General features: G+C 46.3%; 1 protein-coding gene across 10 annotated transcripts in view; it reads left to right on the top strand.

The window, feature by feature from the left end:
- Nucleotides 1–26,094, top strand: part of LOC135245030 (mitogen-activated protein kinase kinase kinase kinase 3-like) — an 82,738-nt gene that overhangs the window by 46,853 nt on the left and 9,791 nt on the right. The window contains exons 5-23 of one of the 10 annotated variants that reach the window (XM_064317821.1): nt 108–163; nt 790–837; nt 1,335–1,377; nt 2,940–3,012; nt 3,421–3,552; nt 4,811–4,873; nt 5,170–5,251; nt 5,542–5,658; nt 9,275–9,353; nt 10,270–10,328; nt 11,810–11,872; nt 16,543–16,601; nt 17,947–17,985; nt 18,960–19,028; nt 20,653–20,704; nt 20,835–20,879; nt 22,723–22,897; nt 24,229–24,326; nt 25,430–25,471. In XM_064317821.1, coding sequence (XP_064173891.1) covers nt 108–163; nt 790–837; nt 1,335–1,377; nt 2,940–3,012; nt 3,421–3,552; nt 4,811–4,873; nt 5,170–5,251; nt 5,542–5,658; nt 9,275–9,353; nt 10,270–10,328; nt 11,810–11,872; nt 16,543–16,601; nt 17,947–17,985; nt 18,960–19,028; nt 20,653–20,704; nt 20,835–20,879; nt 22,723–22,897; nt 24,229–24,326; nt 25,430–25,471 — 1,394 coding nt within the window. Of the gene's footprint in view, nt 1–107; nt 164–789; nt 838–1,334; nt 1,378–2,939; nt 3,013–3,420; nt 3,553–4,810; nt 4,874–5,169; nt 5,252–5,541; nt 5,659–9,274; nt 9,354–10,269; nt 10,329–11,809; nt 11,873–16,542; nt 16,602–17,946; nt 17,986–18,959; nt 19,029–20,652; nt 20,705–20,834; nt 20,880–22,722; nt 23,027–24,228; nt 24,336–25,429; nt 25,472–26,094 lie in introns of all 10 variants that reach the window. The other 9 variants (XM_064317814.1, XM_064317799.1, XM_064317790.1 and 6 more) reach the window with 9 other exon arrangements.

The following is a 26,094-nucleotide window of genomic DNA, read 5'->3' as shown; positions in this document are numbered from 1 at the left end:
TCCCCAACCCTGTTGAGGAATACGCCATTTTATTGAATTTCTCGTGTTCTTCATTAAAACCGGAACGTGTGGGTGAAATTGACGCTCGTCTCCTCTTCGTCTTCCAGTGACCGGCCCCCTGTCGGAATCTCAGATCGCCTACGTTTCCCGGGAAACGCTTCAGGTACTTTGTTCCTCGTCCGTTGTGTTGTGCTGTGATAGTTTGGTTGGCGAGCCTTTTGGCTGCTCGAGATCGCTGAGAGATTAACTGCACGGCGCATTCCTACCGCGCTGGTGTTTTATGGGTAATGATGCGCGAAGAGCCTTTTCGCCCAGCGAAGGCCTGCAGGCTTCAGGTCTGTTGCTTTGCCGTCGGGAGCCCGACGCTAATCCACGCTCATTAAAGTGCTGGTTGTTAATTTGTCTGGAAACATTGTTAGTACTTCTTTTTTTTTCTTTTCCTTTTTTCCATTAAATGTGTGCCTTGTTCAGTCCCTTGGTCTGATGACAGGAGCAAGCCAAGCCTGACGCCAGGGGAACGCTTTTGTAGATAAAGCTGCTGTTGGGACCGCTGGGTGGCTCATCCTGCTAAGGCACTGTTCCAGTGTGTGGATGGGCCCCACGGTCTGGTATCTGTTAAGGCTCTGTCCCAGTGCATGGATCGGCTTTGCGGCCTGGTATCTGTTTGAGCACCGTTCCAGTGTTTGTGAATAGGTGGTCTGCTGGTTGATTTGATGCCCGCTATTTTTTGTGTGGGGGTGCATAAAAACAAATTAAAATATAATGTCTGGTATTATTTCTGCATTCCAGGGGTTGTACTATCTCCACCACAAAGGAAAGATGCACAGAGACATTAAGGTAAGGTCAGGACACACCCCGTCCCACCCGCCACATCTTTGTGGTACGGCTGGACGTCCCTGATGATCATATGTCTAACAGGGATTGTTAATGGTTTGCATGTTCAGGGGCTTGCGTATTTTGCCTTTGTAAGTCTTTGTGTTCATGATGGTTGTCGTCCATTTTGTTTTCCCCTCATGTTGCAGCAGTGAACAGCAGACCTAGTCCACTTTTGTCATTTGTTTTATCTGTGGTCAGGATCCTTCAATGGTGGCATTTCATCTGCAGCCAGTGTGGTGAACGAGAAACTTAAGCACTGCAGAGAACAAAGTACTTGCTGTACCTTGATGGAAAATGTGCTGTCACTGATGGTTGTGTTGATTTTGAGTCAGTGTTTCTCCTGTGGCGATGCTTGCATGAGTAAATGTTTCATCGTTTGTTTTCTATGCGTGGGAAAGCAGTTTAAGCTTTTTTCTGTGTTTATGTGTCTGATGTGCTGTGTTTTTCTTCCTCTGAAGGGAGCAAATATCCTATTAACCGATAATGGGTATGTAAAACTAGGTAAGAATGTTTGCGGCTTTTTTTACTTCTGTTTCTTATTGCTGTAAATTTTTGCTGCCCCAGACCGTGTGATTGTTTTGTGTGTAATGGGAATCAGCTGTCGTGGGGAAACCAGGTTTTTCTTTTATGGGCGGAGCTATCATTTGCTGTCAGACACACTGACGTGACCCAATCCTGGTGTTCTGCTGTGGAGAACTGCTGCTTCTGATTGGTTGCACGTGGTAGCTCTGCCCATTATTGGGTTCCAGAGACTTCTCTCAGCCATTGCCAGTGTTCAGGCCAGTTATCCCCTCATGTAGGAGGAGCATATAGAGCTTCACTCAGTGGCCCCAAAGAAGAAATGTCTTGTAAAAGTTAAATGGCCAAAGGGCAATTCTAAAAAAAAAAGATTCATTAATTACATGACTCGTTATATCAGTGGGCAATAAAAATAGCACAAAAACAATAAAGGGAGAAATAATAAAAAGAAAGAAATGATTCAAGAAATAATAAAGGGAGCATGTTGGTCATCAGTCATCATTTACATGTAGGCATTTAGCATATGGTCTATTCAGAGCCACTAGCATAAGTACATACATACATCTTCGCTGCTTTGACTTATGATACGCACCGGACCAAAACACCTGGATCGTTTTTTTTTTTCCAACCACTTTTTTTATTTTGACCACTGGTTGCCCTGCTGAAAATCCCAGCTAAGGCCAGCTGGGATTCTAAGCTGGTTTATGACAGTTTAAGATTTTCAACACTTTAAGGTTTTCAACACTTCTAGCTGGTCAGAGCTGGTCTGCGGCTGTTCAAAGCTGGTTAAGCTGGTAGAATAAGCTGCTGGTCAAACTGGTGGACTAAACAGCTGGTTGACCAGCTAGAAGTGTCGAAAACTTAAAACCCGCTGGACCGGTTTAGGCTGGTTTAAACTGGAATTCTCAGCAGGGTATCGCTGTGTAGCTAACGAACGCTTTCTGAGCTGATGTGCGCTGACAGGCTGCAAGCTTCACGCTGACGCCGAAATCGCCACCTTCGTTCCCGCCTGCTGTTCGCCGGTCGTATTCGCGCCTTCGGAAACGCCGAGCAGAGCGCGGACGCGCTGGCCAAGATGCTTTTCAGAATTAACGCGTTTCACAGAAACGTTTCTGCCACACAAAAAAAAAAGTCTCATCGCAAAACTCTGCGGCTGTAAATGACTGATGTTTGATAAAAAAGGAAGCGCAAGGTGTGGAAATGGAAATGCGTATATATCGCCAAACATGAAAACGCTAGCGGCAGATACATTACTATGATTGAGGACGGTGCAAAACAAAGTCGGCTACGTTTGCTGCTTTATTAGGGAAAAATGACTCACTCCCAGGAGTAAAATGAGCCATATTTAGGAAAACAATTTCAAAGAAATTGCTTTTGGATTTTTGGCTCTTTTTTCATGTTTGGCCATCTGTAATGCGATGATACTGTGCAAGCCCACCGCTGATTTGGGGTGGGTGAGGAAGTGTGCGGTTTCCACCGCTGATTTGGGGTGGGTAAGGAAGTGTGCGGTTTTATGATCCCGACCGTTTCTCCCTGTCTCCCAGCGGACTTTGGCGTCTCGGCACAGATCACCGCCACTCTGGCCAAGAGGAAGTCGTTCATCGGCACCCCTTACTGGTAAAGACACCCCCTTTTCCCCTCTCCTGCTACCCCGTGCGCCCTTCACGATGTAGGTCTGTACGCCGTGAATGTGAGCTCTCTGTGTGATAATGGAGGTCTCTGTGTCATAATGGTGGTCTCTGTGTGATAATGTGAGCTCTTTGTGTGATAATGTGACTCTTTGTGTGAAATGGAGATCTTTGTGTGATATTGGAGGTCCGTGTGTGATAATGGAGGTCTCTGTGTGATAATGGAGCTCTGTGTGATAATGGAGGCCTCTGTGTGATAATGGAGCTCTCTGTAATAACATAAGCTCGCTGTGTAATAATGGAGCTCTCTGTGTGATAATGGAGCTCTGTGTGATAATGGAGCTCTCTATGTGATAATAGAGGTCTCCATGTGATGATGCGATCTCTCTGTGTGCAGGATGGCTCCTGAGGTAGCCGCCGTTGAGAGGAAGGGCGGGTACAATCACCTGTGTGACATCTGGGCCGTGGGAATTACCGCCATCGAGCTGGCCGAGCTGCAGCCCCCCATGTTCGAGCTGCACCCGATGAGGTCAGAGGTCACGGCACGGACACCCCGCGTTCTCACATCCATGCTGTTTATCCATGTCCCAGACCCGGGTTAAATAATTACTGCCTGATGCCTTTAGACACCAGTAATATCCCTGCAAATTTATCCTTGTTCATTTTAGAAGAAAAATCTGAGAATATTTACCAATATTCCTAAGAAATATTTTGCTGGATGTTTGTACGTGGGAGTTCAGAATGTTTTTGCTGAAAATTCTCAGAGATCCGCAGGAGTTTTTTTTTTTTTCCGTAGTGAGTCGAAAGTATTTTGAGCACGCATTTGCCCCCAGGTCTGGCGTAGCCGTACCATCGGCCTGACCTTGCATCTTACCTTGGCTTTAGATTGATTGATTGATTTGATTCTATTTCGGCACCTTGCATGCAAAGATGCCCAGCCTGCTTCATCTGTAACCCAGACCTCAGACACCTGTCAAATACCTACCCAGCAGTGATCTGTATTCAGAACGTTCTTTTTTTCCCATATGATTTCTTTTAGTTTGGTTTCACTGAGAATTCTCAGGGATCTGTACACTGTTTTTGTATTTTTCTGTCTGAAAAGTTTAAGTATTTCAAACACGTATTTGACCCGGGTTAGGTGCGGACCAGACTCAGTTCTTTCACCTTGTATCTTACCCTTGGCTTTAGATTGATTGATTGATTGATTTTATTTTATTTCAGTGTCTTGCATGAAAGTGTGCCCGGGCCATTTCACAATCTGTAAATGAGATCTCGTTTTAGATAATTATGTGAAATGGGTCAGCTGATTTGGGCTCATAAAGACACAGTGTTTGTATTTATAATCTAACAGTACTTCACATTCAGGCACTTGTGTATCTAGAGCCGCTATTACAGGTTAATTATTTTTATTCATTTCGTTTTTAACATACAATTGATTAAACGCCTGGATACTTTTACTGTAGTGCAGGTGAAGTTTCTTGCTCTAAGGTACGACAGTTGTGCCCCAGCTGGGATTCAAACCTGAAATCCCTGTTCCTTTTTTCCGCAGCAAAGATTACAAAAAAGTAATTGCAACTTTTTAGGTTTAACAAAGTTAAGCAAGAATCCTACAAATTTACATTATTTTTAATCTCAAAGATGCTGTAAAAGCATGATGCAGAAGCAGAAATAATTTAATGGTGCATCATTTTTATTCTTATGTGCTGTATCTTCATGCACATCTCAGATAATAAAAGAACTGCATTTCTTTTCCATTTTTGCACATTTAAAAACTTTTGTTTTCACAGGGCTCTCTTCCTGATGACCAAAAGTAACTTCCAGCCTCCTAAATTGAAAGACAAATTGAAATGGTAAGAGAAATAAATTCTTAGTGGTGCGCGTGCCAGAAACTGTCTGTCAGTCACTCATCCTTGAGAAGGATTTTTTCTGCAATTAAAGTTAATGCTGTGGGAAATAGGTGAAACTTTTTTGGCTGACAACATCAATTAGCTGCAAGCTCTCACAATTCCTATTTTAATAAAAATAATGAAAAGATAGTCTTTTGGGTGCAGTTAATATAACCATGCCAGCTGATAAAGGCTGGTGTATATTGCTGTAATTGGAATCACTTCTAAACCTTTGTTTGTTTCTTTTCTTTATGTCGAAGGACAAATAATTTCCACCATTTTGTGAAAGTAGCGTTGACGAAAAACCCGAAGAAAAGGCCATCAACTGAGAAGCTGTTGCAGGTAAGAAGAGACCAATCAGCAACCACGTCCAGCAGCACCAGCCAATGGAATGGCGGGCATCACGAAGTGTCGGCAAAAGGCAGGGCTGAAATTGAACTGTGTCAGTTAATGCAGTTAGCCTATGACAAGGTTGTGATCTCTTAGCAGCAGCCAATGGCAGGGCTTGGGGGCCTTCAGTGCTGACTCACGCCAGCGCTCGCCTTTCACAGGGATGATCGATAGAGAGGTGGAGCTCCGACCGTGAACCCTGACCTGTTCCTCCTCTGTTTTTTATTCTCCCCGTATCCCAGCATCCCTTTGTCTCTCAGCCCCTCAGTCGGACGCTGGCCATCGAGCTCCTGGACAAGGCCAACAACCCCGACCACTCCACCTACCCCGACTTTGATGACGACGAGCCAGAGCCTGAGGTAAACCCCTTCTTTCTCAACCACAGTAGTTTATTCTCATATACTGTCCGTTTTTATAGCTGGACTGTGACTGTCATATTTCAGGAGAATTTGCTGGTACAATGGCAGTGCTCCACTTGGGATTTGAGCCTGCAACCTCTGAGTTCCATGCTCTGTTATCTAGCCTCTGTACTACTAGCCACTAATGCCATCCTATCATTATAGTACTATAACCTGGGGCATATTTGGATGTGGCAAATAAGCCGGAGATCCTGCAATATTATGCTAAAATAGTGTGTAATGTAACTCCCAACTGCAGGAAGCAGAGCGTTCTGGGAAAAGAAGGGATCCATCTCATTAGATGAAGAAAAACTGGCTAAGCCAAAGATGAAAAATTATTGGGCTTATTTTCAAAAGCCTCAGGGCGCTCTTGGTGGAGGAAGGTGAATCCGACGCTTTAAAAAGCCTTTATTTATTAAGTCCCCTGACGAATTAAAAGGGAAAAGTGGCGATGGAAAAACGGCAGTGCGTTTCTGCGTTCAGATCTGGGCCCTCTCGACTTATCCGGACAATATATAAGAAGGTTTTTCTCCCTGGACACAGGCTCTCACATTCTTGCGGCTCTGGGTTTCCCAGCAGGGGGCGCTGTGGTGTGTTGGGGTCACTCGTACTTACATGACACACCCCGTGTTGAACATCATCTCTTTTTTTATAACTACAGGTGTAGTGTCTGCTCTGTTTCTCTCTCTATCTCTCCCTTCTCCCCGCCCCTCAGTTTAAATCCCGGGGTCTGTTTCTCTCTCTCTCTCTCTCTCTCTCTCTCTCCCTTCTCTACGCCCCTCAGTTTAAATACCGGGGTCTGTTTCTCCCCATCACGCCCGTGTCTCGACGGGCTCTGCGCTTCGCTGCGCGTGGAAAGGTACCGGGGTGTGTGTGTGTGTGTGTGTTATGGTGTGTGTGTTTGAGCTACAGAGGTGTGCTGGCTTTCCTGTCTAACTGCACTTAAATACTGCAATACCAGGCTGGGTTCATTCTGAACACTGGGGAATGGAGATTGTGTGTGTGTGTGTGTGTGTAATTGTGTAATTGTGGAATTACTCATGTGTTGTGTGAAAGCATGCGTGTGAGTTTGTTTGTGTGTGTGTGTGTGTGTAAGTGTGCATTTACTCGTGTTGTGTGAAAGCATGTGTATGAGTTTGTGTGTGTGTGTGTGTGTGTGTGTGTGTAAGCGTGTTACGAGTTTGTAAGGCATGGCCTGTGAGTTGGATTGGAATTAATGCCTTAAACCCCAGAGAAATCTGCAGCTGGTTTCATACAGTCAGCATGGGGATGCATACATACATATTAATGTTTTGATTGCCATGTTGGTGAAGGTTTTTCCCAGTCTCACAGTGCCGGCTCATTGGAGGAATCTGTGTTGTGGATAAAGGCAGAGACCTTGCTTTACCTGTGGAGTCACTGAGAGCAAGCTGTTAGTGGGGTAACAGCTATCAGTTATCATAATGGAAGTTTTTTTTTTTTTTTTTAACATTTAATTATCCACTTCAAAAGCAGGTTTCAAAGGTGTCACAGAAGTGTTCCTGCCCGCCAAGCTGTTTTTTTCTGCCAAATTTGCTAAAAAGGCCCCAGTTTACTACTGTAAATAAAAGTGCAACTCATCTTTTGTAGTTGATCTTTCATGAAAGGGAAAAGAGCCTTGTACTTTCCCCTTTCGCCCCCACTGACGGCTCGCTGTCCAATAGCGTTAGATGGTCTTAAGAGCTTAGCATATGTAAAATTCGCGAGCGGTTTTCCCTCTCTTCATTTTGAACAACAACAACAAAAACGAACCACTGAGTGAAATGCTGAAGGAAGCACGGCCTTCGAGCTCGCCTCCTTCCAAGGAAGCGGATGGCAGGCTGGTAATGTAAGAGCAGCTCGTGCCTCGTATGTAAATACGCCTTTGAGCCTGGGGGCGGGGGGGGGGGGGACCGGGGGGGGGGCGGCTTCCTCTACGGGATAAATAAATTATACCCCGCTGCAGCGGGGCCTCCTGGGACCGCCTGTGTTTTTTTTTTACGGGACATCAAAACGGCGCACGGCCATTTTGCTCCGGGGTGCGGCGGGGCAAAGGGGGCTCCCGGGCATCAATCCGCTTCCTTCCGCCTCATCAAAATGGGCCTCTCGACAGCGGCGCGCTCGCCTCGGTCTATTAACCATGGCAACGGGCGGGAAATCAGAGCGCCTCTCTTATTCCCGCTTCACCTGATGTATTGCGACGGTTATGGCTTGTGTATGTATAGCCTGTGTGTCGGTGCGGAGTGCGGCACGGCTCCTGGCCTTCAGGGTGGATCGACCCCGATCCTGATCCTGACGGTTGAAAACGCTGGTTTTATGAAGTAAGGAAGACTGTTGTGTTGTAATCTTAATCTTAACTCGGGTTAATTTTCTCACTTCCTCTTTTACAGTAATACCTGGGTCAAATATGTATTGGAAACGCTTGACAGGTAAAATTTGAGAACGCTTTTGCAGATCCCTGAGAATTTCCAACAAATTAGGGTTAAAATGGTTATTTTGGACATTCCTAATTAGGATGGGAACTGGCTTAGCCCCCACGTTGGATGTCAATATTTAAAAAGAAAAAAAATGTTCTTCTGGATACTGTTGTAAATTAATGTTTCTTTAAAAATGGAGGAACCTGAAGAATTTTTATGTCAAAATGTCTGAATTTCAAATCATTTTTAGACCCAGTACTGTTTGCAATGGCAGCAGTGCAGGAATCGAGCACAGGAAACACAGGCAGTGAACTCCCCGCTCGCTGGAGTCTCCCGTGAATTCAGGAGAGCGAACTACCCCCGAAGCTGCCATTTGTGCGCTGGAATGTTTCACACCAGCGGCGAATAAAAATGCAAATGGTGGCGATAGATGAGCTTTTCTGGGTAACGGAAGGATCCGGAACGCGCATGAATAATGCGACTCATCGCGGCTGACGCGGCGCAGGTGCGGAGATGTTGCCAAAACATTACTCTGCCGAGACACGTTAGCGGCTGAGGTTTAGGTTTAAAGTATAACTTCGGGACTGGAGTGAAGCCTGCAAACGCTGCGGCCCTCCAGGACTGGAGTTAAACCTGCAGACACTGTGGCCCCTCCAGGACTGGAGTTAAACCTGCAGACACTGTGGCCCCTCCAGGACTGGAGTTAAATCTGCAGACACTGCGGCCCTCCAGGACTGGAGTTTGAGTTTCCTGGGCTGCATTGCAAAGCTGGAGATAGCTGGATTTGTCATCTTTCTGGATACTACCATATATATGAATTACGCATGCTTCCGATGTATAGTTTAGTTGCTGTGTGCATAAAATAAAACATTAACATGAGCATGGATTTTTTATGGTTTGTATATTTGATTGTTTGTGGTTCCGACTTATTCATTACTCCGAGAGTTTCGGGTGGCTTTGTTGCATTATCATCAATGGAATGAACCAGCACACCCTGTCAATCAAGAAAAGTGTGGCTGTGTCCCTTCAGTGAACTGAAAGCTGGTTTAAGTTGGTGCTGAAGGGATAGCTCACAGCCAGCCGTTTCTGAGCCCGGTTAGGCTGCTGCTGCTGCTGATGGGGAAATTTACTGTGGAATTTCTGTGTTGATTGAATTTCCGCAGCCCCCCGTGGTCGTTCCCCAGAGAATCCACTCAACCAGCCGGAGCAACCGGGAAGGGAAGACCCTGTCTGAGATTAACTGTGAGTTTCAGTGTGTGTGTGTGTGTGTGTGCGTGTGCGTGCGTGTTTATATATGTGTGAGAAAGTGTATGTGTTGGTGGGTGTGCGTGCATGTGTGCTCGCACAGTTGTTTATGTGTGTGTGTGTTTGTGATTGTGTGGGTGGGCGTGTATGCGTGTGTGGGCGTTCGTCTGGGCGCGGTCGTTCCTGTGCGTATGTGTGAGCCGCCTGTGCGTACGTGTGTGCGCCACACCGCGAGCCAAAGCCCTCTCATCTCCCTTCACACACTGTGCGCCGCGCACAGAAACGCGGGAGCGCTAGTGCAGCTAGCGCCTCTCTCACCTCGCTGACACATTCGCATTCTCACCTCTAAAGTGTCGCTGAGCGCGGGGCACCTCCGTCTCCCTGGAGACGCGTGCATCTCAGCCGCGTGAAATTCAAACCGCTTCCATTAGAAGCTGAAGAGCGAGCCGAGCCGCGCCGCGGCGTTAGCCTCTCCCGCTCTTGAGGCCCCCCTCCCCAATTAAAGAGCTCAAAATGAAACGCACAGGGCCGCGTGGGTGAGAGGGACCCGACGCACAGAATTATTTCAGATTCCTGTCTCAATGTCACGGTGCTGGTACGTTAGAGTCACCACGGGGCACAGGAACCAACTCTGAAACCCGACGTGACCCTCCCAGGAACGCGAACTTGAAAATTGACGCACGCTATTTCTCCTCAGTCCACCTCCTGTCAAGGTCAGAATGTCCTTCACGGAAACGCGCTGGTTACTTACAGCACGTTGAAAATGATTCCGAAAAGTGGCTGTCGGTGTGAAAGTAATCTGGGAGAGGTTGGGATGAAAGGGTGTATGAAGGAAGGATGAAGGGTTTTACGTTGCCTGTAAATAGAGGAGTGAAGCCCGGCTCTTTTTGTTCTCCTCCCCGCCTCCGCGCAGTCGACCAGGTCAAGTTCGACCCCCCTCTGCGGAAGGAGACGGAACCTCATCACGAGCCGGTGAGTGACCCTGCCGGTCGCTGCGGCAACCCGCTGCCCCCACGTCCCCTCCCCCTTGCCAGACCCCGACCCTACAGGCCAGAGGGGCTCTGACATCACGCGTCAGCAGCCTATCATCCGGCGGCACCTGAAACTGTCTCTTACTCTTCAGATCATCTCCCCTCCCCTCTCTCTGACCCTTACTCTCCCTCCCTCTCTCTCTCTCCTTCTCTCTCTGATTTGTGTTACGTTTTTCAATACAAAAACAAGTTTGGCAACTTAAAATTTCCCAATCATAGAGCTTGCCAAGAAAAACACAAAACATTTTTTAATTTGTCTGTGGGCAAAATTCAGTCAATACTTTACCTCATCTCGCTGAGTGTTGTGCTCATGATGGTCTGAAGTTATGCTTGCATACAAATGCTGCCCACAGTGTCAGGCAATTGATCATAATTGAGTCCAAGCTCAAGATATCCGTATCGATTGGGGCACTTGCTCCACTCAGCTTCATTTTTATTTGGTAATTTGGTGTCGGATGTATCTCCTTGTTTATATCTGTGTATTTATTTTAATTAAATTCAATATTGTGGTTCCCCACTTCTGACTGCAGCATTAATGTACATCCTATTATATAACCCGCTGTTGTAACCTTTAGAGCTTCCTGACTTCCAGACTTTTGGATTATTTTTATATTTCTTCATCCTTTTCGACAAAAACACTCCAACTAATCCCTGGGTTGTGTTCTGTGTGGAGTAGAGGCTGTGAAAGGAAAAGCCAGAGAATGTGACTTTCCTGGATTTTTCCTGATTAATCAGGAAATATTGATTTCTTTTTTTTTTTTTGACTCTATAATGTCTCTGGAGGCCATTGGCATTTGGCTTTAACTACTGCACATTCTGCAATCAGCTGTGTGTGTGTGTGTGTGTGTGCACGCACGTGAGGGTGTGTTGGTGTGTGTGTGCTCGCACGCTTGTGAGGTACACAAGGTCCTCTACCTCTGAGACATTTAGGGTCTAAAAAAGTAATCAGTTTCCAGATTTTTCAGAACAAATCAGGAAAAATGGCATCCCTAAAAAGCACTCTGTGTACAGTGTCAGACACTCCTGGAGAGCCACAGTGTCTGCAGGTTTAACTCCAGTCCTGGATGGCCACAGTGTCTGCAGGTTTCTCTGATTTACATTCAGTCAGCAGACCCTGGAAGCCAGGTGTGTGGATTGGTCTCTGTATCAGTGAGTTAAATTAAGCAGCATATATGCTGAAACATGCCAAAAACCAGCAGGCACTGCAGCTCTTCAGGAACAGGCACCCCCCCCCCCCCCTCTACAGCACAGCACAGCCACTCTCAGCAATTACAACACCCCGATCCTCCCCCCCCCCCCTGATAATTTCTCAGCCCCTCATTCACTACCTCCTCCTCTCTCTCCTCACATTCTGTGTCTTCCCCCTTGACCCCGTGACCTGGATGTGAATAACTTTAATTTCTTGGTCTGTCTGCTAAACAGCCCGACACTGACGATTTTTTGGACTGTGCAGAAGAAATATACTACACTGCAAGACCTTACCTGGTATATTTGCCTGTTTCTATCATTTATTAATATCATCTTTTTTTTTTTCGCGCCTTCGCCTCATCTTCCGCGCGCCGTCTTCTTTTTTCTCGTAACACTCGTTTTTCATCCTGTCCTCTGCCAACGCTTCCTGCCTCCGGCCGAGTTCCTGCCAGCTCGCGTTGTCCGTCCGTCTGTCTGTCCGTCCGTCTCTGTGTGCCTGTCAGTCAGTCGGTTGCTTTGTCCGTTCTCGCCTGGTGGCTGGCGTCGCTGTGGGTGGAGGTCCTCGTGATCTGTGGCGTCTTCCGTTGTACAGATCTGTCTCTTCTGTTCCTGTTGTTGTTGCTATTTGTATCCCCAGATGCATAGATGACAAACTGTTTTGAAGATGTGCATTTATTATAATTTTTACAGAAGTGTGGACGGCTGTGTTTGTGGGCCCTGTCACTTCTGGGCCCCTGTGGCTTCAAACAGGCCTCGACAGTTGCGTGTGGCCCCCGGAGGCGAGCCAGCTCGCTCGAGCCGTTCATTTTCCCAGGGGCCTCTGCTTCAAAGCGGGAAGTGCTTAGTGCCTGAGCAGGGGTCCCTTCTTCAAAGCAGGAAGGGTTTTTCTGTGAAAGTTGTGCATGAAGAAGGTGTCTGTAATGTGGCTAGTTTATGAGTAGCTAACCTTTAGATTTATATTCACGGTGGAGCCCCAGTGATTAGGGTTTTTTAAGGTTAGCAGCTTGTGAATTCAAATGCGCATTTGGGAATACTTCTTATTTGTAAGCACTCCTGGAGAATTTTCAACAAAACATGTTTACTCACCAGCATGCATAATGGTATGAAAGAAATGTATTGATATTTCTTCTTTAAATTGTCAGCAGCCTCATAGGAAGTTTATTGGCGTTTGAAGTAAAAGTTAAAGTATTTAAAATAAAGTATTTGGCCCGGGTGTGGTTGGAACGGAGTTTAGGCCGCTTGTGGTGGAGCAGTCCTGTAGCCTGGGACTCGAGTAGGAACGCTAGCCAGCCCTGCCTCCACCTTCGTGGGGGAAGCTACTAGGGCCTTCCTGCCCTCGCCCAGCAACCGCTGTGGGTCCGTGGCGAGACACGCCCTGCAGAAAACAACGGGCACTCAGGCGGCCCCCAAAACGGCAAGGCCAATCGTGAGCTCCGTTACATCAGCAGAAACGCGGAAGATGAATAATGACACGGCGGTGTGCTGCGCGCGGTAAACTGCGCTCGCGAAAGGTAGGAAAAATCAATCTCCCCACTTGGCTGAAAAGGTTTATGCCAAAGGCAACTGGCGGTGGGGGGGGGGGAGATTCTGCTGGGCGATGCATCATTTGAAGTGTTGCTGCTTCATTTAAGCCTGGTTTATTCTGCTTCCTCGATATTGCCTAACAAGGCCTATAGCAAAATCAGAGGAAAAACGCAGGAATCCACTGACACTGAGTTCATGTGGGAGTTACGGATTTCTTCAGGGTGCTTTGACTTAAACAGTTCGTGCAGTGTTTTTTTTTCCCTTTTTAGTCTCGCAGTGGTACCAGTTGTTTTGATGAATTCCCGTTTTCTCGATTCACTAGCCTTTTGTCGTTATCTGATTTTTAGATAATTATTATTAATGACCTGGATTGGAATGACCGAGCGGCTCCTTTTTTTGCTGTTTTTGTAGCGTGTTCTTGTTTTCTCTGGTTATCAGGACCGGCGCAAGCTGATCGGCCGCGGGCCGGGGGAAGAATGCTAAACGCGTCGTTTCTTAATTTGCATTCCGAGCTGTTTTCGCTTGACCCTTGCCTGTTGGCTCTTTGATGTGGGCAGACATTCTCGCTCTTGACCTTCACGAGAAATCGCTTTTAAAAAGCCGATCGGCTCGAGTTGAGAGATCTGCCACTCAGAACCCCTCCCCCCCCCCCCCCCCCCCTTCCCTACAGGGTTCCGGAACTTGCTGGAGCGACTCCTCTCTCGGGCCTAGATACACACAGGCATACGTGATCCCCTTCTGCTCCTCCTTCTTGGGGCTGGAGCTACAGCCATAATTTGCATTTTTATATTTGGGTAATTAGCAGAGTAACTTTAGCCGGAGTGCTTTGCTCTTAGCTTGCAGTTTGCAGCTTGCATGCAGTGCTTTTATACAGCTGGATATTTTTTACTGCAGAAATGCTGGTTAGGTGCCTCACTTATGGGGTCCGCAACGCTATCCCACCTGGGATTTGAACCTGCAACCTATTAACTGCACAGCAGTGATGTTAGAATGTAGGTTATCATTTAGTTTTGCTGTTCATCACATGTTCAGTCACATACCTGGTCAGTTGTTTATTCTTTTTTTGTGCTATTCTGTGTTCGTTTTTTGTTTGTTTTGGTCATGGCCGTTTGGGAGCCGAAGGCCCTGTCACTTATTCTGCTTGCCGGACTTTTGTGTCCGCGGTGACATACATTTGGCGCGTTTTCCGGCTGTGAATCTCAGTATTTACCGGTGAAATCCAGGCTTTAGGCCCGGTGCTGGGGGCTGGAGTCTGCCAGGCCTCCTGAGGCCGGTTAACCTACAGCAGTGCCAGCCCGCGGCCATAACTCTCCTCCTGACAGGACACCCGTCTACCTGCCAAAATCAAACCTCATCCAAGTCTTCTCTCGCACCTCATGCTCTGCAGTCACAATTTTTGGGCTTATTTTGTGCGTAGGTTCTGTTTTGCCTGTACGTACGTGTACAGGCAAAACACGTACGTGTAATTTATCGCAATCTGTATTGTGCTGCTTATATTTATTTAGCGTAATAGTTATTTTCTGTTCCAGTGTGTGGATGGGCCCCACAGTCTGGTGTCTGTTAAGGCACTGTTCCAGTGTGGGAATGGGCCACAATATCTGGTATCTGTTGAGGCTCTGTTCTAGTGTGTGGATGGGCCCCATGGTCTAGTATCTGTTGAGGCTCTGTTCTAGTGTGTGGATGGGCCCCATGGTCTAGTATCTGTTGAGGCTCTGTTCTAGTGTGTGGATGGGCCCCATGGTCTAGTATCTGTTGAGGCTCTGTTCCAGTGTGGGAATGGGCCACACTATCTGGTATATGTTAAGGCTCTGTTCCAGTTGCCATGGCGCGTTCCGAAGGAGGGCGGGCGCTCGTCTGAGCTCTCCTGAATCGTCAGCGGGGGGGTCGCAGAAACGGGCGCGGCTGGCGAATACGATCGAGCGTTCCTAACTGGGAGGAAAAGGCGGGAAAAGCGTTCAAAGCCACCGCCATGTTCGTGTCCTTAAAAAACAAACGACCGGGCGATGGGGCGAAGCGCAGGACCAGGGCGCGGCGGTGCCGTTTTAAGTAGCCTAGCGTGCGCGGTCTGTCAGACCCGATTTGCACTCCGCGGAAGCGTGTCCTCGTCTGGATGCCCTGCGCAGCGAGGCAGCTGTCAGTCAGCTCCGGACAGCTCCTGTCACTCAGGGCCGGTCCCCGCGGTATGACGCGTTCTGAGGGCATTGCGGGACTCTCCTCGATCGAGAGCCGAATTTTAGTGGCTCTATGTTCCTGAGACTCAAGAGTTTCGGGATAATTTGTGTCATTTGTGCACAGAGTAATTGCGTAATTAAGAGCTAAAAAAAAGCTTGCGGTTTATTTTGAGGGCTTTTCATTAAATTTCATTTTGTTTTTTGTTCGCTCAACTAGAGGGTATGGCTCCTCTGTTATTTGAGCTCTTGTGATAATGATAGTATTTAACTCCCATGGTTTGCTTAATCTGCACAAATGTAGTTTTCTTTTTCGACGGGTAGAAATCTAGAAGTATTTTCTGTATTTTCTTGTTTTATTTTCTGGGTCAGCCATTTCATCTCACTTGAGTCCATAGCACTGCTGTGTTTGAATTTTAAAATGTCTGCTTCAATGTTGGCTTCAATCTTTATTTTTCTCTCCTTTCGCTTTGGTCATTGGTCACAATTTTCTCTAAATGTCACTCAAAGAAAGTCTTTATGAAAATCACTGAACCCAGGTATTATTAGTTGAATAGTAATTCAACTCGTGTGCATGGCTCCAATTGTTTACCTACATCTGCTATATATGAAAAAGGTAAGTTATTAAACAGTAAAGGTCATCCTGGGGTTCTAATTTAGAAAGTGTTATTTATTGATGTGCATCAGGCCTGGGTCAAATATGTTATTTGAAATACTTTAACCCTTTAGATGCCGGTTTCACCCCTGCAGGATACTGACAGATTTAAAACCAAATTTTTCCGATCTTCAGGACAGAATTCTTCAAATGTTTGTGCCAAAACACAGCATTGCATCATTTTACACATTTAGTTGATTTCTCAGGGGTCTGAAGGAAACTTTTTCAAACTTACTGGCATCTAAAGTGGCTGCCTCCAATATTCTCAGACTTCCCAATCAAAAATTGTCCGGGTCGACGTTTCGGTCCAAAGTATCGCTTCATGCTTTCATTGTGCCAAATGTGAAAAATATTTTGCACCAGAAGGTCGGTCCCGGATACGTTTCTCCCAGTTCCTTTTCACTGAAATTCGATCAGTCAGCCACCAGCCCATCATCTGTGGGGGAAAAAAACCTGCCTCTGCGCAATGTGGTCTTTTTTAAAATTTCAAACGTGTGTTTGACCCTGGTGTGGTGTGGTGCGGTGTGGTGGGCGGGCGATGCGGGGTTTTAAAGCGCTGGCGGTGTGATCTCTGGAGGCGGGGGGGTCCTGACTGTTCCTCCCGATGTGCTCTCCCCCAGGACTCGCCCCTGGATTACGAGCAGGGATCCCCCGGAGGCTCCATCCTGGGAGGGAACAAGTAAGTGGGACAGACGGACGCTGCTCTGTGCGGACGGTGTGTCAGTACTGCGGGTGTGTTTGGGCTGTGAGGACCGTGATGGAAGCAGGTTGTGTCAGTACTGCAGGTATATTTTTACTGAGAGGTCAGTGATGGAGGCACATTGTGACAGCACGCATGCACGCGCACACACATGCACACACGCGCACTCGCACACACACAAACACACACACACACAAACACACACACACACACATACACACACACACACACACACACACACACACGCACACAGCGACCCGTTATTTACTAAAGCTGAACTGACCTTGAGAATGACCTCAGAACGGAATGCATGGAGTGCAGTGAACGGCCACGTTTGGGAGCACTGTTTAACAGTGAGGTTTGCCTAGTTTACTCATTTTAATTTTTAAATTTTTTTTTTTTTTTTTTGCTGTAAAATTTTTGCTGGAAAATGCATGCAGAATAGCTGACATCACACTTGGCTGTTAGGCAGCGTTCCGTATGGCGGTATTGATGATGTCATGCTGCAAACTGCTGCCGCTGAACTGATTGTGGCTCCTGTCCTGCCAGACTCATCCCTTATTTAGTCTGAGCCCGGTCTTCCAGTCGAAGGGCCACTAAGTGGTAATACATAAAAGATAACCACGACTCTTTTCTTTAGTCCGGCTTCAGTGCCATACAATTTGTTTGTTGAATCAACATACTGAGCTCAACTGCCGTGTATTGAATTATTAAAACTGAAATATGAAGATTTGAAGCTTAAAAATTGAGCACTTTGGAATGGATTTATGACAAAAAGGTACAGTAGAGGTTTTATCTCACACACACTTGCAGGCGCACACACACACACACACACATCAGTGGGATGAGTAAAAATAGTAACTCTGCTTAACTCCGTTGTCTCCATTGATGCTCCCTTTAGTCATCACACATTGAGGCAAATGGCATCGTTATTTGTGCTGATACTACCGCCCCTTCCCAGTTGCTGCTGTTTTGATCTCCTAAAAATGATCTCAAGGCAGTTTCCCTTTTTAACCCTTTAACGTGTGAGATCACAAATATGTGATTAGAAGGTTCTCAACTGCACGTTCTTATGCTGATGTAACAATCAGTATGTGAAAGCAATGGCATTCTAAACACTGACTTAGAAACATTCCCCAAAAAAAAACTGATCTTCAAAGGATTAAAATATGGCTTAGAAAATGTTTCAAGTTACTCTCTGAACGTAGGCTGCTGAAAGCCTGAAGTTCGTTATTAATTTCACAAAGAACGGGGGTTGACCGTGTGTGCTCGTGTTTTTGTGAGACGGGCTTGGCTGACCTTCCTCTTCATTCTCTCCTCACAGGAGTCTTCTGAAATCTGTGGAGGAGGAGCTACATCAGAGGTAGGCCTCGCACACCTGTCAATCGCAGGGGCGCCGCACGGCCTGCTGGGTATTATTTTCGTCTTAAAAATGAAAAGGCAATTCAGACTCAGCGAACCAGGAGAGGAGAAGGGAGGCGCCCCTGTGAGCAGCTGCTGTGATCGGTCAGTTAGGTGCTGAGTAACGCCAAAAATCAGCAGACCCTGCAGCTGTCCAGGACCAGGGCTGACGATCCCTGCTGCTTTACCCCAAAACCACATTGTTTAATATTTTGATGTGACCTAACAGCCATACCCCCTACTCCCATCCCCCTCCCCCCCCCCACCCTCCCCTGGCTTATCCAGTCCATGTAACAGAGGACTCATTTGCTGTAAACCCTGATTTTTTTTTATTTATTTTTTTTATCGCTGTTGTTATTACTACTGTACCCCTCAGCAAAAAACTTAAACTCTTAAAAACTAAAACAAAACAAACAAAAAAAAAACAAAGGAGCGTGCCTCTCAAAGGCAACTGCATGCCGAAAATTAAATTTAAATTTCTTTTTTTGCTGTTTTCTTCCATCTGTAGCAGGGGTGGGGAACTCTGTTTCTGGAGGGCTGTATTCATTCATGCTGACTCATGTTCCCACTAATTATCCTCCTGGCACAGTTTGGTGAATTTGCTGTGAATCTACATTAGAACAGAAGTTAAGTTTCTAATACTGGGGTATGAGAGCTGTCATTCATGTGCTTATCGATAAATATCGCTTTAAAAAAAAAAAAAAAAGTCAGATCACAAAGATGATTTGGGATGGTCAGGTGTTAAGATCACAGAGATGATTAGAGGTGATCGGGTATTGAGAGCAGAAGCCAGCGCGAAATCCAGAAACGGATCCGGCCCTGGCTGGAAGGGGTTTCCCTCCCCTGACCTCATGGACAGAAAGCAGCTGAAGCCCGTAACGGTGCTGAACGAAAACCCGGCCCCCTCACTGAGCCTTGCTACCTTCATCTCCTCAGGGGCCATGTGGCACATTTAGAGGATGATGATGATGATGATGATGGTGGTGATGATGATGAAACTCAACAGTAAGTCCTTTCGTGTTCTTAGTTTAGTTTTGCCAGTCTCTCAGAATCATGCCCCTCCCCTTTTGCCTTGCCTTCTCCAAAAAGAAAAAAAAAGAAAAAATGAATGGAAAGGCTTGCCAGTTTCATCCACGCCTTCATTTCATATGCTCCGCCTTTGCCTCCTGGCCCCGCCTCCTGGCTTGGCCTCTTCCTGACTCACCCAGCCCCAGCATGCTCATTCCTGCGCAGTAGCCGTAGCGACCCCTGCTTGCACCTGCGCTGTTTGTGTTCCGCTCCTCTCAATAGCCTCTTGGCTTTGCTTTCATTTAATTTTGTTTTATTTTTTTGGGAAATGAATTTGCCTGCAAACCTGTCATGCATGCCTCTGCTCAGTTGTCATGGCAATAATAACCATAAGACACCCTTCCCCCCAACTCCCGCTCTCATCCGCCTGGCCATTGTGACCTCATCGGTGATTGTGACATCAGCAGCTGCCGCTGTGATCCTGTGATGGAAGCATTTGTATACTTCTGAACCTGATACTGTGTGGAAGTGTTGTGTTCTCGGTCTTTCAATGTTTGGATTGTGGATACTACATTTCCCAGCTGGCTTTGCAAATTGGTGCCTGTGCCCATGTCCTGCTTTGAAAGGAGTTCTGCCTCTGGTTGATTTAATGGTTCCAGACAGTTTGCAGGGAATCACACCTGTAAAACTCAAGTCTGAAATGTGTTAATTTGGTAGCACTTTATTAGAAGTGGTTCTTTCAAATGTTGAAATGCCATTGTCAGCTCTAAATACTGGGATAAGCATATAATCATTAAAACCATTTTATAAAGACTGATATCAAGACATGATACATGTAATTAACACATTTTGACAGTAATGACGTTGCATCATATAAATCAAATTTTGTGTACACTGTATGATGCTTGACAATGGTTATAATGCATTATATTGCACTTATAAAGGTATTATAAATGCTGCATAAGCACCCAACTTTGAGTAAAGTGTTCCTGTTAATCTCATGGTCAATGCAATTCACGGATCTTGACAGTAAACATCCTAACAGGAAGAAGCTTGCGCACCCTATAAGTGAAATAAATAGTGGAATATATATTAGGAAATGAGCAAACACTAATACTGGACTACTTAACGTCCTAGATTTATTGGTAAAATCCTAAACAGACTTGGGGATCTAAATGAAGATCCTAACAAGATTATCTTTTAAAAACATAACAGTACCTGTATGCATAATGCATCTTGGAACAGGAATGCTGCTCTAGGATCTGTTCATATCTAGACCGTATTCATGTAGAGCTAAAAAGGCACAGCTGAGCCTATTTCAGCACACTTACTCTGGGATGCTTTATGAATATAGGCTGAGGTACTTTACTGTCAAAGATCCAACTGTCAAAAGAATGCAAGATCACCAGTGATTGATGGTCAAGATCAACAGTTAGTTCTCCTAATCATCTTAATTGTGAATGTCCTAATCCGAGAAGTGTGTTATGGGATCTGGCGTGTGCTAACACTGTCCTAGCATGCAGGGTTCACTTATGAATGACTGGGGAATTCTGGGATAGCACAGGCATCATCGTATGGTTCTAATTGTCTCACCCTCTCACACCCCTCCCCACCCCCCCAGCTCATCCAGCAACACCATGAGGCCCAAAGTGCCCCCACCTCTGCCTCCAAAGGTAGGCCAACAGGACAACTTGTAATTTTACATGCTCCACACCCAAACGGAATTTGGAATGCAATATTTGTGTCATTAACAAAGCCAAGGTTCCTCATCTCTGTGCCCGTTACATTACTTTTGCATTTCAGCATTTGGCGGAAGCTCGATCAAGAGCGACTACAGAATCAGTTCAGGTTAAGTACCTTTTTCAGCAGCAGCGCCACACCTGGGAGTGGAGGTCTTATTACACTAATACTTCTGCTCTGTTCTGTACGCTCATAGTGGTCTTTGCTCAGCACTGTGTGGGTGTAGGCAACCGATCCGTCATCAAAATTTGGGGTGTTTCAGTTTGTAAAAGCTGGTAGTTTGTGCATTTAAGGTACAGATACTTCTACCTTAATGCACATTTCATGTATTAATTGTAAAAAAAATTATTTATTGTGGTGTAGATTTGTGGGGCCCATAAGTGTTTCCTTTGAGAGCGACTGGCATATTGTGCTTTTAAACACTATATTTCGCTGAGTTATGAGAGACACTCAGTAAAGTGATGGAGGAATTCTTTGCATGCCATGGTGCACATATTATGAATTTTGTACTAACAATCTTGCCTGGTATTTTCTGTAAATCAAGTCCCAGGTACTCATTGATCGCCCCAAGTTTTCATCAGGAACCATACTGGTCTTTTCCTCATTTTTTATTTTTTTTTTAAATTTTTTTATACAAACCCTTAATTTCTATGGATCAGTGTTTTCCCTTCTTTTTTTGTGAACACTTTGGTAGAGTCAGTGTGGTTTAAGGGGTGGATTTTGGTTGGGGCAGTCTGGTTTAAGGGGTGTATTTTGGTAGCAGTAGTGTGGTTTAAGGGGTGTGTTTTGGTAGCAGTAGTGTGGTTTAAGGGGTGTATTTTGGTAGCAGTAGTGTGGTTTAAGGGGTAGATTTTGGTAGCAGTAGTGTGGTTTAAGGGGTGTGTTTTGGTAGCAGTAGTGTGGTTTAAGGGGTGTGTTTTGGTAGCGGTAGTGTGGTTTAAGGGGTGTGTTTTGGTAGCAGTAGTGTGGTTTAAGGGGTGTGTTTTGGTAGCGGTAGTGTGGTTTAAGGGGTAGGTTTTGGTAGCAGTAGTGTGGTTTCTCCTACAGATTTCAGTGTGACAGTACAGTACAGCTGTAGCTGCAGCTTGTTCAGCTCAGTAAAATAATGGGCTTTTGTAAATCTTTCAGCTGTTTCTCCCGTCGGGGAACTGGAGAAATCATTTTACCAATTAAGTGTTCCCTTTTTTCAAACCTGCTTTTCTTCCTGAGCCGCTGTTCTGACACATACCTCTCGCTGCTGCCGTAGTGTGGTGTTTTTTTCACTGCTGGGCAGGCTTGCTCTCAGGCACATTAGCTGCAGTAAGCCTGTCTGTGCACATTCTGCATTACCTGAGCATGTTCTTCATTATCTGTGCAAGCTCTGCATTATCCGTGCACACTCTAAATTATCCGTGCACACACTACATTATCCATACACACTTCATTATCTGTGCAAGCTCTACATTATCCGTGCACACACTTCATTATCTGTGCATGCTCTACATTATCTGTGCACACACTTAGTTATCCATGCACGTTCTATATTATTCTGGCATGCTGTACATTATCTGTGCACACTGTACATTATCACGAGCTGTACATTATCTGTGCATGCTCTCCATTATCTGTGCACACGCTTCATTATTCGTGCACACACTTCATTATCTGTGAATGCTCTATATATTGTCATTGTGCGCACCTCCACATTTTTGCAACATTTATTTGCATCATCGATTCCAACATGACTGCATATCTTCTGAAAACTCAGATTTGTCTTCTAATGGAAGTGTTTCCCCTCCATTACGATGCATTTAGAATATGTTTGTTTTTTTATGCTGCATCTTAAATATATTTGTTTTTAACCTGGATTAGTACCGGGTCCTCAGGAAGTACCGCTGTGCCTCTGTGCTGCATGCGTGCGCCGTACTGCTGGTCTCTGCTGCTCAGTACGATCTCCCCCCTCCTTTTCCAGCCCAAGTCCATCTGCGGCCCCCAGGAGAGCCATCCTGGCGACGACGACGGTGGTAACCACGGGACCATCAAGCGCTGCCCCGTGTCGGAGAGCCCCAGCCGCGCCCGGCCGGCCTCCTACGTGCCCCCCAGGCCCCCGCCCCCTCGGCTGCCCCCCCACAGGAGGAATAGCCTAGGTAACGAGGCCCCACAGAGCCCGGGGCCCTGGGACCCGGAGGGCCATTCCGAGAGCTTTAGGGATTTCTGGGACTGGTTGCATGCCTACCCCGAGGAAGACGATGAGGAGGAGGAGGAGGAAGACGAGAGTAAGGCAGCCGGCAGTGTAGGGTAGCTCCGCCCCACGTAGCCCCGCCTTCTCTCTAGGCTCCACCCACTTAGTGCCGACCCTCATAGGGCTGCCCTTAGAGCTCCACCCACTCCTTCCATCTCTGCCCACTTAGCCCCTCCCCCTGCCCCCTGCTCCACTATCCCGTCTCCAAAAGCAGCCATTTTGAATAGCTAGTTTTGTTCATTTCCCGTCAGTGTCATTGCTGTGTCTTGAGTCACCACGTCCTCCTGCTTTAATTAATGCTCCCTTCTGCTTGGCAGAAAAATTGACAAACGTAGCCAGTTAGTAGTAGTGGTAGCAGCGGACACGTTTGCATATGTATATTAAAACATCCTGTTCGCTTCTGTTATAAATAGAGCTTGATGCTGGAAATGTTGTAAGTGCATCGTTGTGGCCAATGCTTCGGGCTTGTTTTTTTATATGCACAGTTTTTATGATGTGTTTTATATTCCGATTGGTTGCTTAATTGTGCAGTATACAAATATGAGCTATGGACCATAGGAAGCCGTTCGCTTGTTCCCGTGTGTGCGTGCGTGCGTGCGTTGGAGCCGTCGCCCCACGCGCGCAGTGTTGCAGCTGAGCCTGGCAGCGTAACACGTTCTCCTCACACCTTGCAGAGCTGTGCGTCCGTTTCCTCTACGCTGTGAGTCAGCAGGCTGCGTGCCATCCAGATCACCGCTGAGCGGGGGGGCGTTACCACGGGCAACGCCAAATCCCTCGCTCGGCCAATAGGCGCGCACTTCCCCTCAGTTCCATTGTCGCTTTATTATTATTGTTATTACCAGTAGTAGCATTAGTGGAAGCAGTAGTATCACCTTTATTATTATTGTAATTTTTCAAATGTATTTATTCACTTAGCAGACACTGTTATCTAGAGCAACATGCTCAGTTTTTTGCCCCTCCATTTAGCTGGACATTTTCGCTGTAGCGTTTAAGGTTAAGTTGTTCTAGCTCGGAGGTACAACAGCGGCATCCCAACTGGCCACCGGACCTGCAGCCTCTCAGCCACGGTTCCAGTTCTCCATTACCATTATACTGCACAGCATCCCAGCAGAAGACCCCTCCCATTAGGGGCGCCGGGGGGGGGGGGGGGGGTGGGGGGCAGATTGGGACGTGTGTTAAACTCTAGCTGCTCCGGGGAGAAAACAAATTAAGCAGGTTCTCTCTCCCTCTCTGTAGGCAATGGGGTGAACCCTTCTCATGTGAACGGAGAGAAGGATAAGCAGTCCACAGCGCCCCCTGCAGTCTCTGCGCAGAAGGAGAGGAAGGACATCCCGGTAACCAAGGCAAAAACCGAGCGGCTTCCTTGCAGATCACACACACACGCCGTGCACACACACACACACACAGCCCAAAAACCTGAGCAGCTTTGTTACAGATCTCTCTCTCTCTCACTAACTCACACACACACAGTACTCGCACGCACACACATACGCGACTGTTTCCATCGCAGTGAGTTGTGAGTTGGCTGAGCGAAGCCATCTCATCTTTTTCGTGTTGAATCTCGGAGACCCTGCCAGAATAAAGAAATCCTGAGACACCTCGCAGGGCTTGCAATATAGTTGAGGAAGAATCACGCCTGTTTGCAGAAAAGAGTCACGTCCTGGTTCTTTGACTTTGTCCTCAGTAGTACGCAGTTAGAAATCTCTCAATTTTTTATCAGTTCTCTCTTTGTTTACCAAGTTCAGCTGCTGGCTAATTTTATTTATTTATTTATTTATTTATTTATTGCTGTTTTCCTTTGATTTCTCACAGAACGGACTGTGTCCTGAATGCATTTAGTTGCTCTTTTTTGGGGGCGGGGGGGGACCCAAATTGTTGGACAGGCATTTTTAAAAGGCCCTGCGAGGGCCTCTAAATTGTTATGCCCTCAGTGTCTCCGACTAAATAATTTATTCTTCATTCTTGTACTCGTTATGGGAAGACTTTTTTGTTTTTTTTAAAGAACAGTTCAAATGAATCTCAGCCTGCAGTTTGTCGGTAGACGTTGAGTGTTAATTGGCTGCTCGGCTGCTGCTGCTTAGAGTCTTCAGAGAGAGGATCTTTGAGAGGGCGTTTTGTGTACCGCGTGTGGGAGCGAGATCATTAAAATGAGTAATATTTGTTTGCGTTGTGTGGTGGGTGTTTGGAAACTTATGCCTGTGCGTTGAGGTTTGTGGCTGCAATCGACAGATATTTGTGTGTGTGTGTCTGTGTATGTGTGTGTATGTGTGTGTGTGCGTGTAATTAAATTGTAGGGTGTGTGTGTTTGGTGGGGAGTTCTAATTGAATGGTGCTGTGTGTGTAGGAATGTGTGGGTTTGAGCTGGTTTAATATCCTTTCTTGTTATTTTAGTATTTTTTCTCTGTTCACTCTGCTAATTAGGATCTTCTCTTTGCAGAAGCCAATCAGTAACGGCCTCCCGCCCACCCCTAAGGTCCATGTAAGTACCAGGAGTTGAAATTCGGCATTTCTGTTGGCTAGTTAAGGGGGGTGGGGGGGGTCTTAAACTAGGGGGTTGGGACCCACTGGGGGGTCCTGGGGGTGGGCCCTGAGAGTCACAGTCCACGGCCATTAGTGTTTGTGGAAAATGGTAAATGAATCACTGCATAACTGAACGAGTTTAATGTGCTACATGCACTGCATTAGCTACAGTGTACAGTTGTTTGGACATGATGTTAAGACAGAATTTCCAATTTCATCTCTGAACCAATTTTTGATCACATTTCAAGATGAGGTGTGATCACAGTAACATTTATTTGCTCTGTAACTGGGTCCTGGGTTCATACAGTTTGGGAACCCCTTTTGTGTGGGACTTTAGCAGCCATCTTGTCTTTTTTCTGTAGAACATTCCAGTGAAATACCTGTACATGGCTGCAGTTTAGTAAGGGAGAAGGGTCAAGCACAGTGCATTCGGTCATTAGGAGGACTTTGGGAACCACAGGCCGAATATATTGAAGTCTGTTATCCCTTTGAAGAGTAGGTCATTTGGAATGTTCCAAGTCAGTGTTCTAGAACTCTGTTTAATTTTATTTACCAGCAGTGGTTGTTACATCAGGATTAGAA

Source organism: Anguilla rostrata, chromosome 2 (assembly GCF_018555375.3).
Source record: "Anguilla rostrata isolate EN2019 chromosome 2, ASM1855537v3, whole genome shotgun sequence".
Classification (NCBI taxonomy): domain Eukaryota; kingdom Metazoa; phylum Chordata; class Actinopteri; order Anguilliformes; family Anguillidae; genus Anguilla; species Anguilla rostrata.
Note: the sequence above shows the minus strand (reverse complement) of the source record. Positions and strands in the feature narration are given on the sequence as shown.